General features: G+C 34.5%; 2 protein-coding genes across 2 annotated transcripts in view; both read left to right on the forward strand.

Annotated features, from left to right (window-relative positions):
• The first annotated feature begins 322 nt into the window (after window positions 1-322).
• LOC128551928 (neurotrypsin-like) lies at window positions 323-5,645 on the forward strand. The gene is made up of 7 exons (XM_053532886.1): window positions 323-471; window positions 2,470-2,633; window positions 2,861-3,008; window positions 3,210-3,361; window positions 3,617-3,764; window positions 4,214-4,380; window positions 4,686-5,645. Exons 1-7 carry the CDS (start codon window positions 353-355, stop codon window positions 4,835-4,837), a joined length of 1,050 nt encoding a protein of 349 aa, XP_053388861.1. The 5' UTR covers window positions 323-352; the 3' UTR covers window positions 4,838-5,645.
• Window positions 5,646-5,648: 3 nt separating this feature from the next.
• Window positions 5,649-16,081, forward strand: part of LOC123561910 (scavenger receptor cysteine-rich domain superfamily protein-like) — a gene marked incomplete at its 3' end in the record, with an annotated part of 29,958 nt that continues 19,525 nt past the window's right edge. The window contains exons 1-2 of the mRNA XM_053532885.1: window positions 5,649-7,059; window positions 8,535-8,704. Coding sequence (XP_053388860.1) covers window positions 7,040-7,059; window positions 8,535-8,704 — 190 coding nt within the window. The remainder of the gene's footprint in view (window positions 7,060-8,534; window positions 8,705-16,081) is intronic.

The following is a 16,081-nucleotide window of genomic DNA, read 5'->3' on the forward strand; positions in this document are numbered from 1 at the left end:
TTCATTGATTAGATTCAACGATATTCTATGATAGATCAGTGCCACATCAATATGTGCTGAGAGCTTTAGGTATACTGCACATTTCGTTTCTTCTTAATATGATGATGTACATTTAAACCGAGACTTGTTTGATATCGTTCTATGTTGTTTTTTTTAATTTGAGCAAACTTTATCATACCAAGTTAGTTCGATGAAGTACAGCAGGTTTTGTTACTTTTCTTTTAAAAATCTTTAATATTTTTCAACATGCCAGTCATCCGCATATAATATAATTAGATTATCTCGTGTACTGGGATTATTATCATTTGTGATTGCAGCCGAAGTACGCCTTGTCGGTGGGCGTACACCATATATGGGAAGGTTAGAAGTACGAAACAGTAACAAAGGTCAATGGGGAACCGTTTGTGACGACCAATTTGATAAAAACGAGGCAGAAGTGGTATGCCGAATGCTCGGGTTTCAAAATACTGAGTAAGTGACATGGGTAATTTGTTCGACAATTGTTCTGTAGTTGTAGAATTTATAACAGAAAGCTCTCAATTAGGCCTAAGCTTTGTTTTACTCCCCCAAACCCAATTTCAGCATCTTGCATATGATTAAACTGTGCTCTTTTTTAAATTTTTAAGTAACCCGTCTGCTATATCTTTCCACAACATTTTCTATTTGTGGTGGGTTTACTTTGCAATGGCTCTAGCTGTGTTTTATGTGATACAGATCAGCTCAGGCGGAAAACCCATTCTACTCGATCCTTGGAGGATGGCCAAAACGAGTACCAAGGCTCCGACTCGAAGTTTCTTCGAGTCAGCCATTTTCCGTCAAGGAATTTCGCTATCTGACTCCGAGGATTTATGCAAAGTCACTCGAAGGAAATCCTCGAAGTGACTCGAGATGAAATCCAATTAGCGGAATACACACCTGTATTGGTTTTTTTTTGTTTCCGAGTCACTTGACGGAATTCCTTCGAGTGACTCCGAGACGAATAATTAATTATCTATACAAATTTAAATGAGCATTCGAGTAACTTCGAGGACAGATTTCAGATTAATCGGAGCAGGGTGATTATATTTTTTTACATAGTGATACGCGAAATAACACAGTATTTGAAAATTAAAATAATACTGAAGTATTTTTTATCTTACTTTAAAATAAACCAAATTTTTCTGTTTACTTGTGATATTTTATTTTCTTTTCGAGTGGATACGGCAGTAGTATTTTTTATTCTATTCATAATTCCTTCCAAATGAATAAAAGAAAGACCATTTTCATGATGAAAATTAATCATTTCTCCTATAATTTTCATTAACTAATAAAGGTCGCTTTTCTTTCACGGTCATTATCTTTACGTTTATCTAGTCTTATATAGTTTCTAATTTAATGCATTTTACATCAGTTTATTTCTAAATTTAATTTGCACTGTCAGAAACTATTGCAATATAATATTTAACAAATCACTATTCTTTAACGGCAGTTATTTGAAATTCTGTTTAGTTTTATATAATTCTAATACTTAACAATTTATTTTTCTAGCGGGCGTAATTTCAAAGTGTATCTAGTTATGAAGTATTCATAATTTAGTGCATTTTTTATGACACTATTTCTAAATTAAATTCGCAGTCAGAAATTATTTCTATACCAAAATTTAACAAATCAGTTTCCTTTAACGGCGCTCATTTGGAAATTTGTTTAATTATATATGATTAATAATTTATTCCGTTCTACATAAATTTACTTGTAACTCTAATTCTCATGTATTTCAATATCATACTAAAAATTTTACTTTTAGCGGGTGTTATTTTAAAGTTTATCTAGTTATAAATTAGCTAATGATATAAAAACAATCCGTCCAAGTAAGGAAATACTGCCTCGAAGTTTCGTCAAATCATCTCGCGGCACTCGAAATGACCGATTTATTGTTTATTACAGACTCGGAGTCGCGCGGAGTGGCCATAAAATACCGAAAATCATTATAGTGTTACCTGTATAATTTCGACTCGGAGTTCCGTCAAGTAATTTCTCGGAGTGACTCGACGAAATTCCGCTAAAGTAATAAAACTATAACAGTCGGTACTCCGAGTCAGAAGTAGGCAGCACTCGGAGAAATTCCTCGCTATGCAAGATTTTTCCTTCGAGGAAAAACGGAAAGTGGGTTTTTCGCGTGAGCTGATCTGTATGTGCCTTCGGGCAAATCTACCGTTAAATTTTGATTTTAAGTTGTATGGTACGTGTCATTTTCATGAAAACATCACTATTTGTCATGACAAATATATTTCTGACTTATAGTCAATGAACTATCTAAATTAATGTAATGTGTGTCGATGTCAAAGTAATTACATTTCTGCTTTGTTTGAAAATTCAAAAAAAATAAAAATAAATAAATAAATAAATAAACGTATCCTGCAAATTAAGTGTTAAACAGACTATAATTGCTTTTAATATATTACGCAATAACAATTATTATTTTTCACACAGATATGCAGTAAATATTTCATCTTCAATGTACGGGAAAGGAATAGGTCCCATACATTTAGATGATTTGAAATGTGCTGGAAATGAGACTGACTTACTGCAATGTAATCCTAATACTTGGGGAGCCAACAACTGTGATCATGAGGAAGACGTTGGGGTGAACTGTCGTAAGTTTCTAGTCTAAATCTGTGTTTTGCACGCTTTTTACCGTTCAACATCAACATAAACAACACTGATTTAGTTCAAACAGTATGTTGTAATGTTTAAATAATATTTTTTCACTTAAAACCTGATCTGATGCTAAACGTATCTTTTCATTTTTATTATATGTTTTCTGAAATTAATTGTATATGAAAAGGTGTGCGTTTCCAAGCTTATGGACATACTCTTTCAGAGACGCCTATCCGGCTTGCTGGCGGAACTACAGCTCATTCTGGACAAGTAGAAATTCAGAACAGTGGTGGTTGGCAAACATTTTGTTATGACACTTTTGATGAAAATACTGGGAATGTAATCTGCAGGATGTTAGGATTTAGTACGGGGTGAGACGTTTTTGAGATTAACGTTTGTATAAAACGTAACCATTCGTTTCTCCCATGTTATTGTATCAAACGTACACATGTGGTTCTTTTACAAATAATGCAACTTACACTAATTAAGTCTTACTGAAATTTTATTTTTCAGTACAATACTTTCATACAATAGCAATTTATATATAAATTAATTTTGTTTTAATTAAACAGAAACGCTGAAATCAAATCAACCAATGGACTACAGAATGTTGATGATCTGTTTGCGAAACAACTGTCCTGTAATGGCACAGAAAATGATCTTACACAGTGCAAGTGGCTGGAACATTCTTGTGCAAACAATCAAATAGTCGAAATCAATTGCCGTAAGTTTTGTCCATTTGAGAGAAGACTTTGAAAGAGAAGCATACTTTCTTATTATAATATCTCAATATTTTAATCATTTCTATTAGTTAGCGTGATTTCTTGTTTTCTGTGTTTGGCTTTAAACTTATTAGGTCCTCTATCATAATATAACTTAGTTGTTTCATATCACAGTTTATCACAGTTACGTTCTATTAAATAGAAAAAGTTGTTAGGTGGTTAAGGTTTATTTAATTTCGAATTATTAATCTTCCAAGGAACTAACATTCGCTTGAAAGAAGGCCCTCACAATCAATCAGGAAGAGTTGAAGTGTATTTTGAAAACCGATGGGGAACATTGTGTGATGAATTATTTGATGACAACGCAGCCAGTGTTATCTGTAGAATGCTTGGCTACAATCCAAAGTAAAATAGTTTATTCCCATAGTAACGTCACATTACACTTGTATACACTGATAAGCCGATAGGCGAAACTAGTTTGTATTTTTTGTAATTGAATACTCTTGGGAAGGCATGTAAAGTCGTATTATTTAGTACTTAATTTATATATAAACATGTAACGATAGATTTTTCGATATATATATATTTTTTTTTAAATTATGGTTTAATTAATAATAGTTTAATTATTTATTATATGTCTGATCATGCTGATTGTATTGTACTATTTATGTATAATTGTACATGTGTTTCAAATACACTTATTTTGATATTTTGATATCTGTTATGAATTGTCCTGTCAAATGGGCGAAGATATATACAGAGTAGCCATGAATTCATAAATGTACAGTTATTTTAGACGATTAAAATGTAATAGAAAGTCAAATTAAGATCGACAAATACATTTCTATAACAAGGTTTGCAAAAGGTTACGGCAGGACACGTTATGGCGGAGGTGTTGGTGATATAACAATTGAAAAGCTACGGTGCTCAGGAGCTGAAACCGATATTTCAGAATGTAAATCAAACCAATGGGGCTCTCATACCTTATGTAATCGCAATGAAACAGCCTCTGTGAAATGCGGTAAGTTGTTTGCATTTGGCATTGTAGACACTGGAGGTTGTATATCTAAAGTGATTAAGTTCACATATGTTCTGTGGGTGTATTTCTTAAAATTGATTGCTACTTTATTTAGCTTTTTGAAAAGCTTAATGATCTTTCTACAAACAATTTGTATTGAAATAAGATTAACTTTTTTACAGCCCCTTATATGCTTATATGTCGAGCGATTTTGCAATGCATCTAGTTATAGAATAAAACACTTTAAGAGAACTCAAGTAGAAATTAAGAAATAAATAAAGAAATATATGAAAACATATTTACTTCAGCAACGGAATTAAGACTTGCAGACGGGCCAACTTCATTTTCTGGACGTCTAGAAATCAAGTCATCTGGCGTTTGGAAAACGATATGTGATAAATATTTTAACTTTGATGCAGCACGGGTTGTATGTAAAATGCTCGGATTTGAAAGAGGGTAAGTTCCGAACAAATGATTAGTATGAGGGAAGACTGAGAGTAATAATGAAGACCTATTTTACATCTGATAGAATGAAATGTTCAACAAAGTTTATATTCTCATGACAGCGTTGCATCAAATTTAACTTTTAAATGTATCCTTAAATAATAATTAGTTAAATGCGCGGCCGGTGTCCTCTTTTCAGTATTGAAAAGATGCCTGTTTCACTAAGCAAATTATCACGTTTAAAACAAACAAAAATGATGTGTGAAAACATATTCCATTCGACATACCTGATGTGGTGTAATTAAACTGATACAAATCCGAATACCTCATACTTTGCTCATACTTTTTTACAAACTTTCATTAATCAACAAAGTACACACGGAAGTCTGCACACTGTTATTAATGACAGATCAAGCACATAGAATTTTTTGGTTACTAAATTGTCTTTAACCTTTTCTATTTCTCTATTCATTATGTAAAAAAATCAAATGAAACAGCCTGTAAGCAAACGACGAGCAATCTTAAACACAAACAAAACATTCTGAAAACCAGGATTTCGTCAGTAAATAATAATTGAGCCGCACCATGAGAAAATCAACAGACTGCTTCCGTGCAGTCTGATCAGGATCCATGCTGTTCGCTAACGGTTTCTCTAAATGCAATAGGCTTTGAAAGCAAACAGCATGGGTCCTGACCAGACTGCGCGAATGCAGTGAATATGCAGGCTCCATAACCTCAGATTCCCCTTGTAAATTCCAGATTGTTTAGTTCTGTCCATTGCTTTCTCGTTTGGGGCAAACCCATTATTTTATCTGGGGACCATACTCCGCTTTTCATGGAATTACACGCCACAACACGTGTATCATTGAAGGTTTCATGTGCACCGCCGTATGAATACATCTGCGGATGTCTCACAATTGCTTTTTGTACTTTTAGCATGATTGTGTAAATGTTGAGTTCTGCTCAACCCGGGGCTAGAGGGTGTGGACGGTAGCATGCATTTCCACTACCGTCAGTAAACAGGCTCAATCAAACCGAGCCTGCAACATTTTCGTTTTTATCGTGTTGAACAACCTGTGGAGTTTCCACTTTATCTATTTTACAAAAGAAAAAAGAAAAACAAACTCATTTATTTCAAATGCATTCACTTCATGTACACAAGTTTGTATTTAAAAATTGTCAGTATTCATAATGGGGTGTATTATGGCAAAGGATTAAACGATATTGTTGACTATGGTTTGGAGTGTCTCGGCACTGAGTCTGACATAGTAGACTGCACGCATACCACAAAATCAAGTCATTGCGACCACAGTCGAGATGTTGGCGTAAACTGTTGTAAGTATTTGCATTATGTTATTATTTAGCCGTAGCCGGATACAGAGTTCAAGTAGAGTTTCCAGTTCTATCGTACAATATTTGATAGCAATATCTTGTAAAGCTTATTAAACATATAAATCTATAATCAATATTTTTATCATTGTTGCGTATCTTGGTACATCACAGCAAATCTCTTACATACAAAGCCTATTAAATATATGTTCTGTAACTGCCAATCTTCATCATCTACATGAATTGGCTCATACAAAAATCAAATTAGAATCTTTCGTTGTTGTTATGGAATTGGTTTCATTTGATAACAACTTTGTCATGTTTAAATGCGATAAATACACTCAAGAAATAAAACTAGAAATTGTGTCCACAGAACACGGATGCCCCAACATATTCCGTCATATAGCAACAAAAACTATCAAAGGGCAATAACTGCAGTAAAAAATAGTCGTAGAAAATTAACAGCCTTCCTGTATGGTCATCTACACGTCAAGCGTGTTCATATGTTAAAGTTTGACGCAAAACAGGTTAATAGCGTTGGACAAGTTGGGCACACAAGATTTCTGGACGTACGTACGGACGTAGGGACAGCAACAATGCTATATGCCCTCCCCCACATAAATGTGTTGTGACATAATAATGAAACAAAATATTTACTTCATGAAACCATTGATCATAAAATTTTGACAGTCTAAAAAATGTATTTCGCAGTTGCTGGGTAAATTGAATTTTGTCTGTCTACAATATAGATTCTAAAACTCCAGTAAGGCTAGTTGGTGGACCTACGCCTTATTCTGGACGAGTGGAAATTTACTCACAAGAGCAAGCCATTTGGAAAGGCGTCTGTCTAGACAACTTCACAACGAATGATGCTGTAGTTCTTTGTACAATGTACGGGAAACCGAATAGGTAAAATATCAAATTGAAAGATTCGTAGAACCGATTAAACAAAACGTTAAATATTCTGCACACAGGGTATGAGGGTATTATAAAATAGTCTCTTAATATGTTTAATTTTAAATTATCAAACAAGTGTGCACAACATATGGGAAAGCAGAGTAGATAAGTTGATATAACACTAATTAAAAACAATTGTAGATAGTCTGCACTTGTGCTATGAGAAAGTTATCCAAATGTCCTTTGACTTCTTTGTGTTATCAATGTAAAACAGTGCATAATTAAAGTGCCTAGAAATACAGAAATAGCAAAAATACTTACTTCAAAGCTCTACAAGTAATACCATCGCAACATTAATCACTCCGTTAAGGACGCAAATGCAACTGTGTTAAGATCTAACCGGGTCAAAACAATGTAGCAGTAGTTGAATCCTAATAAATATTCTTCATCATAACCTCTGTGCATTTGGTTTGTTGAAAGCAAAATGATTAAAAACCACGATATTTGCTTGGGTTCATGCATATGTCATAATATAGAACTACCCTCAGTGAAAAGAACAAAAAACGTTTATCATACGTTCTAGCATAAAATTGTTATCTTCGTGTGTGGTAATCTAAGAGGAGGGTAAACGTTGGTTAACAAGTAAGCCGCATTTAACATGCTGTTGCATATATGCGCATTCCAAGGCGAAACGGCCCTATAATGCAGAATTAAAACAGTCAAAAAGGACACAAACGAGTATCAGAAAAAGATGTAAGTTAATTTATGCTAAAATAGCGTTAACGCATATTTTAAATTGCGTTAATACATATTTGATTCCCGTTATAATAGCACCTGTGGCATTCCTTTATACTTTGATGCATTTGGGTTAATGCTACTGGGTACCAACCAATCATCCGATATTCTGCAGATGTTATAAAAACTACAAGGTTATCTCTACAAACGTACTCTGAATGTATAAGTTAGTATAGAATTAGCGATAATTCATTCCACAGAATATTCGTTGTGTGGATTCACTTTCTTCTTTCAAAAACAAATATAAAAAATATCTCTTAGCATCTGAAAATAAGCTGCAACTTTTTTTCTGCCATTGCTATTTATTTATTTTCTTTTGTGTGGGTGAATGTTTATCTTGATTTGACTTTTGTTTCTTTTTTATGTTTGATATACAAGTATAAATATTTTTTCTATTTAAATGGAGTGTTTGTCAAGAGTGAATGTTGTCTTTTTATTATAATTAGATAATCAGTTTTTAACTACTTTTTGTGTTGAACTATTGTATTAATTTTACAGAAGGCCTTATTGAAACTTAAGATGTTTAAAATGTTCTAACACTGTTATATATCTTTATGTGCTACCTTCTTTAATTAAAGTTATTATTATTATATTATCATTATTATTATTATAACATTTGCATGTTCATTTTGCTTGTACAAGTAATACTAATTCGTGTCAAAGATTCTATAATTCAGTTTATGATGTTACAGAAATCCTAGTATTCATAGAGCGACTAATCTGTACAACTACGACATACGTGCAGATGCTGTTACTGGTTTAAATTGTACTGGCTTTGAACTGGATATAACAAACTGTAGATCTAAAAGACAATGGATTAATTCTTCGTGTTCTTATCCAAACTATGCTGGTATAAATTGCGGTAAGTTGTTATAAGTTTAAAAAGGTCAGTTTATTTTGTAGAAGCTAGTCAGCGATCCGTTTGTTAGTCTCATCATAAATGAGACTTCAAGATCTGTAAAATACATTTAACTGGTATACCATCGAGTAGTTACACAACATAGAAACAAATTTCATTTAGAAATAGTCTCTTTCGGCTTATATTACAATTGCTGGTTCTCAGATTTTATTTACTTCACAACAGCGGGTGTTAAGTGCTGTGTGGCGGCCATCTCAGTGTTGTTATATTTTCTGGTCCTTCGGGATCATTGATTTCAATTCATTTAGATTTGAGGGTTGGGTGCTGCTTAAGCCGGTGCTGGGGGAGTGGGGGAGGGGGGGGGGCGTGGGCGGTGTTGCATTCTCCATTACTGCTCATGAACAGACTCAATCAAACCGAGTCTGCAATTTTCACTATTTCCCTTGTTTTCGGTGCTTTCGAGGGATCTACTTTTCAGATTTTATTGACAGTGCTATTGCCATTTTCTGCCTTTAAAATCAAGTAGATCTCGTTTTGTTTCGCCTCCTCTGATTGGCCAACGGTTCTGTCTAGTTGAAATCTGTTGGTCTTAATGTATTGGATTTTGATAGGTTGATTTTTTCAATTCTAGTTTTAATCTACTCAGATTCTTTTTTATGGTTAGATTTCGTCAAAATAAGGACTTTCGTTACACCACATAGGAAGTGACTTTGAAATAGTGAAACTGTAGTTTCATGTAGTTGATGAAATATTGCATAATGATGCATTTAAGGCTGCGGCAGTTTTATTTACATTTATTACTTATTGTTTTGAGAAAAGATCTTGACCTTAGGGATTTTCGCAAGTTTAATTCTTCATCATTGAGAAAATTTCTACATACGCATAAATGCTACATAACAAATTTCATTGGAGCATTTTCAAAGAGTGTTGTTTCTCAGATGAAAATGTTTCCTATATGCAAATATATCTCAATATTTTAGCAAGAAGACATGATATACTAACTGGCTATTTTTGGTTTTTAAATGTCATATTTTGGAGACATATTGGACGTTTATCATTCGTGTTATTATAAAATATGTATAAAATTCATGATGTTTTTATCAGAAAATCAAGTAGTCAGGTCAACAGACTGAAAGGATAATTATAAAAATTGTCAACGACAAAGGATTCCAAAGTCGTAAAGATGAAATTCCTATCGACAGCTCAAAACGACACTGGTTCTGGGTTTGCTAAACTAATTGCAATAATGTTTTAATTTCTCACAAAGAAAGCAAGGTAAAGACTCCGTCAATGGAATTCGATTTTGATTCAAAATTATTTTGGAAAATTTATTAGCTTCTACTGAATATGTAAATTCACTTAAAATTTAGTGTTTAGTTAAATTAATTTTAATGGTTGATTAGTCCACTGGTTTTAAATCTATTTCGGGGATTATAGGATTGAGCTTTTCCGTCCGTCGTCTCGTCATTCCATCTGCCCTTCAATCATCAAGTTCGTGTTTGATCCATAACTGTTATTCATCGAGGGATTTTAATATTAATTTTACAAATGTTCCCCATGATAAGACAACGTTTCACAAGCAAAACCTGGATCCCTAGTTCAAAGGTCAAGGTCACACTCGGAGATCAAAGGTCAACATGTTTTTTTTCCTGTCCGGTCTGTCACTCGACAATCCATAGAGGAATTTTAATATTAATTGGCACAAATGTACCCCATAATAAGACATATGCGTCATACATAACTTACATACCTCTAGCTTAGAGGTCAATGTCACACATGGCAGTCAAATGTTACCATAATATGAACAGGGTCTGTTTCTTGTCCGGTCCATAACTCTGTCATTCATCAAGGGTTATTAATATTACGTGACACAAATGTTCCCCATAAGCCAACACCGTGTCATGCACAACACCCGGAACCCTAGCTCAAAGGTCAGGAAAAACTATGAAGATCAAAGGTCAATAGGTATTTTTCACCTTTCAGTTCTATAACTTTGTCATGCAAAACAGGATTTAAATGTTTGAGTTTAATGTTTTATTGCATTTGTTATTAAGGCATATAAATAATAATATGAACTTGAAAAGTAACATATACAAATGGTTTGGGCCGTGAGTTATTTCAACATTAGCAAACAGCTCGTTCCTCATTTAGTCAAATTAACAGATGTGACAGCTCATTTATTTATGAATAGCTTTTCAACTATAAACTATAAATGCAAATACATGAATATGTTGTAAAAGTAAGTAATTATGATCAAAAATGGGTAAAAAAGAAATTTAGATAATCTGAGAAAAAATAGCTGTAAACAAGGTAACACAAATAACTTTGAGTTTTGATTAGATACACATCATCAATTTATTAATAAAAAGTAAGTTATTTGAATGATTGAAAAAGAATCGGAAATCTACAAAGATGAAAAAGAGTAAAAAATAAATAGAGAATTCCTCTATTTTGTTCGACTACCAGCACCCGCAACGCACACACACCACGTGGGTTCGTAATCTACATTGACTATTATATAGGGAAAAACAGTAGTTTGAAATTAGTTAACATTTTTTGCATCCTTAATCTTTTTAATTTCTGTAAATAGTCTAAAATTAACGGTGATATGTTTAGGACATGCATTTATTTTTTAAGATTAAATTATCTCGAGCGTACGAGGTCTTATCTGAGCGCACGACATAATATCTCATGCGATAAGATGTCGTGCGTACTAGATAATTTAATCTTAAAACACAAGCAAATACTTTTAATTGGTATCCCCCGTCGAATTGGTTTGTGGTGAGGAATGGCAAAGAAATATATCCGGCAAAAAGTTACTTAGAATCGTACTTAGACGCAAATAATTTCATTAGTCAGGATCAGGGATGGGTGGGTGTTTATGGTTACAACTTCACATGCTGATAAATATTCATGGAAGGTTTAAAAAAAATTAAACATAAAGGAATGAAAATGTTCTTTCTTGCGGGGATGGGGGTGACCAGGTAAGGGTACAAAACTTCACAATGTCACAACTTCGCAATATTGATGGAAAATTAAACAATGAAGAAATAGATATTTGCGGGGATGCTGCATGATCTGGGTGGTAGGGCTGACTTGGTGGTGGAGGAGCCCGGTGGGGGAAGAGTACAATTTTGCAAGTTGATAAATATTCATGGAACGTTTGAAGGAATGATTTGTTTTGGGGGAAGGGAGTGTGACAAAGGCGGTGAGATTGATCGGGTGTGGGTACCAAACTTAACGTGTTTACAATAAATGTTCATGGAAAAAAATGAAAGAAGTTTAATGAACTTCTACCAGTTGGTTAGTTTGTTATGTACAAATTTGTGGATTTTTAAACAATTAAAGGACAAAAACTCTGAAGATCTAAAGAGATTCTGACGAAATTATGTGTGCACTACCACATTATAGTGATCTAAATTTGATTTAAGTTTCATTGTTCTAGGTCAAATATATCACAAGTTATTAAGCAAAAATTGCCTTATGTATAGTACCCTATATAGTTAACACTAGAAACTTCTAAGGGCCATAACTCTGGTGTTACTCGGGCAATCTGACTGGCACTTGACGGACTGCATAACCTTTTAGTGGTAAATACATAAATGAAGTTTTATTCTAATATTCCCAGCCACTTCCTAGATACGGCTCCAGGCGGACAACGCCAATACTATATCCCTCCGCTTTCGGTGGGGGATAATAACTGCATGCTCCTTAACATACCGCCGTAAACATTCTCTTCGACAGTACAGTTACGTATTATAAATAATAAATTAGTAGAACCGACAAATACTTTTTGAGTCATCAAGATTAGAAATAGTGACAGAGAAATCATTACGCATGTTTGTCTTATATAATTCTGACGTCGAATGAGAGTTATCGTTATTAACTAACGGTGGAATAATTTCACATTTTACCGAATTTTCTTTCATGTGTTCAAGTGTTTAAACAAAATTCCAGTATTGGATTTAACTTAAATCATTCAGTGAAAATTCTTATTTTGCTTTTTTTTCATATTATTTACTTTGGTGGACGGATAGCTTAGTGGTTTGCACACCCGGCAGCTACTCGGGAATTTTCAGAAACGCTTTTTCAGTGTTTCCTACCCAACTAGAGGTGTACTGGTCAGGAACCCAGGCAATCCTTGCGTGTATCAGTGTTATACACTGGGTACGTTAAAGAACCAGGCTGTCTATTCGCAACGAGCTAGGCTAAGTTAGCCGGACAAGCCTGTATCTGATTTCTGATCTCTCTGTCATGGGGGTTTTGTCTCACTCTGTCCCTCTGGTCAGATCGCTCTGTGTCTGTACTAGCAGATGATGAATTATGCGCCCTGTGTGGCTGCATTTGAACTATGTAAAGCGCCTTTGAACGTGAAATTGATCATGAAAAGGGCGCTATATAAATCTGGTATAATAATAATATACTTTGTTCTTGAGAGTTTTGTATGTTTTCCAGACAGATACTAAACTGAATTTAGAATTTATTACTATACCTTTCTGTCGATCACGCTGACGTATGACGTTCTTCGAATTTCTGAAGAATAATACGGCTTGTCATTGGGACGGACTGTAATTAAACTTGTTAAAGTACAATGTTTTGCAAGATCCATATATTTTTATCACCAAAAGAATCAGCCGCGCTGTCTAAACTACCTGGATTTAAAAAAAGACGAGTCATTATTTCTTAAAGAGTACTAAATCATTCAAATTTCGCCTTTATATAATACCATACTTGCCGCCTGTAAGATTAATTTTATTGTAAAACAATAAGTAGGTTTAACAGAGGTAAAGAGTATCTTTTGTTATTGCTATCGGTTCAATAAGTGTGCTAGAATGACATGTTACTTTCTTTGGATCATTTATAATGTTTCCATATTATTTAACGTAAAAATGTCTCGAAATCTGAGTTTAATTGCAAAGGGTTAATCTTCAAAATGAACAAATACAAATGAACATTCAAAACAAATTATACAGCTCCATATAATACACAATATGCGATACAGTACTAGTATGTCTACTTGATTTAGACATACATTAAGCAATGCTGCGGAATTTATTGTAAAGTCCAATGGCCAGTCTCCATGACGTTATATCGTTACCAATGGGGGAGAAGTATCAAGTAAGATGCTATAGAGTTTCGCCTTTGGACCCACGTTGCCAATTAGTGCAGTAACGAGACACCGCGGCACTGGGAGCTGATACGAACACACAAACATTCAAACAAAACGAAGGATAAAGCTACTACATAAAACCTAATTTGCAAAAAGTACAATATTTCCAAATGATGAAAACTGTGTGAAAGAAAAAGCTATTTTAAGACGGATATGCAGTACACTATCGCACGTACCTCTCTATAACAAACTTGAGTTCAACGATCTCCAGTAGTGGCAATATAATTCCGACAGTTTTCTGTAAATGTTAAGCTTGTCCAATATATTGATTATTTTATGGCTACTTGTTCGTTTGCCAAATAAAATATATAATCCAATCCATTGCATGATCAGTATCTTTTATCTACAAACAACATAATATTGTACAAACATTCAAGATGTGTGCAAAGGAAAGGTAATTTTAATAGTAAAAGTCTTATTTCACCATCCTTATAGTATTAATCTTTCATTAATATCAGAAACTAATGCAATCATACTAATTAGTCATCTCATACCCAAAATTCTGTAATCCAGTTTTCAGTAAAACATATTACCAAATTTATATTAAACTGCAAGACAAGTCTGTCAGTACCTACGGACCCCGTACGGTCTTCAGAGAATGCAATGGCAGGATATCCGTACGAACAAGTCGCAGAAACGTCGTGCGGCGGAGTTTGCAAGGAGTTCGGCCGTACCTTGTACGGTGCTCGTGGGTTAGTTAGCCGCTCACACGTCACTTGCACGGTGTCCCTAGGTACTGTGTTTTTATACCACCTTGCATCATCAAAGATATCGTACGGAGCCCGTACGGCAATCGTAACGCCCTGCAAGCCCCGTGCGGATACCGTACGTTCTCCGCACGATGTCCTTTATATCGTACTTTCACCGTGCGAATCCCCTGCGATAGTCGTGCGAGCATCGGTAAGCATCGCAGTTTTACATATCCGCACGGACATGCGATCCCCATACGAGCTCATCCGGGACCCGAGCTCATAGAAAAACATTTTCACCAAGTTCCCGAGTCCTCTACGATTTCAAAACTTTCGTACGACGCTCGTACGAGTCAACGATACTCTTACGGACGCCGCACGAGTTTGCCAATATTCGACTGAAAACCTATTCGTACGGAGCTCGTAGCGTTCTTGTGACCGGGGTATAAATCAAGCGATAAACTTGACCAATTTCTCACTTTTTCCGTGCAATTATAAGTGTTTCGTGGACAAATTTTGTTTTATAAAGCAATAAAAAAGTGTTTGTATTTAATACTGTGCGATGTAAAAACTAATTTAACTCTACTGGAAATTACAATTGGGTAGGTGTTTTGATAACTGGATTTTACTTTTTGTGTTACTCGATTTTATGAAACCTACACCTATTGTACACACATCAATGATTGGTAATCTTAATATCAAGAAGTGAACTTGGTATCATGACAGTAAATATCTGCAGGTTAAGACTTTTAGCCCGAGAAAAAAATCAGACAACACCAACTCAATAATAAGACGACATGTCTTGCACAAGACTCAGATCCTTAGCTCAAAGGTCAAGGTCACACTTAAGGTCAAAGTTCAATAGGATTTTGTTCCTGTATGGTCAATAACTCTGTATTCCACGAAAGGATTTTAATATAACTTGGCACAAATGTTTTACATAATGAGCCAACGTGTCTTATGCAGCACCCTCATCCCTATCGCAAAGGTCAAGGTCGGAGGACGAAGGTCAGTTTTTTTTCCTTTCTTGTCCATGAAGCTGCCATCCATTAAGGGATTTTATTACTTGACACAAATGACCATAACGTGACAGTGTGTCATATGTGATACCCGGACCCCAAAGGTCAGTGTCACATTTGAAGGTCAAAACTAAACATTGATCTTTTCCTGTCAAGTCTGTAAAATATTTTAATAAGCTCATGTGTCATATAAACCTAGTTAAAAGAATTGGTGCATTTTCTTCAACATTACTTCCCTTTAATCTATTTAATCAACAACAGTTACTGTACACTTTTCGTTTATGCAAATTTTTATCCAAATGTTGTTTTAGTACATTTGTATATGTAGTACAATATTGTTTATACATCATTGACAGATATCAGATCATAATGTATTACTCAGATAGAGAAGCTTAGTTGCCTTGCAGTTGCCTTCCAGCGAGAGTGGGGCGGCTTTGTTTTCCATGGCCATACTTCAATTACTTGTTTTACATGGATCATAGGAGAAAAAATGATTGTTTCC

The sequence above is a fragment of the Mercenaria mercenaria genome, unplaced genomic scaffold, assembly GCF_021730395.1.
Source record: "Mercenaria mercenaria strain notata unplaced genomic scaffold, MADL_Memer_1 contig_1841, whole genome shotgun sequence".
In the NCBI taxonomy this organism is placed as follows: domain Eukaryota; kingdom Metazoa; phylum Mollusca; class Bivalvia; order Venerida; family Veneridae; genus Mercenaria; species Mercenaria mercenaria.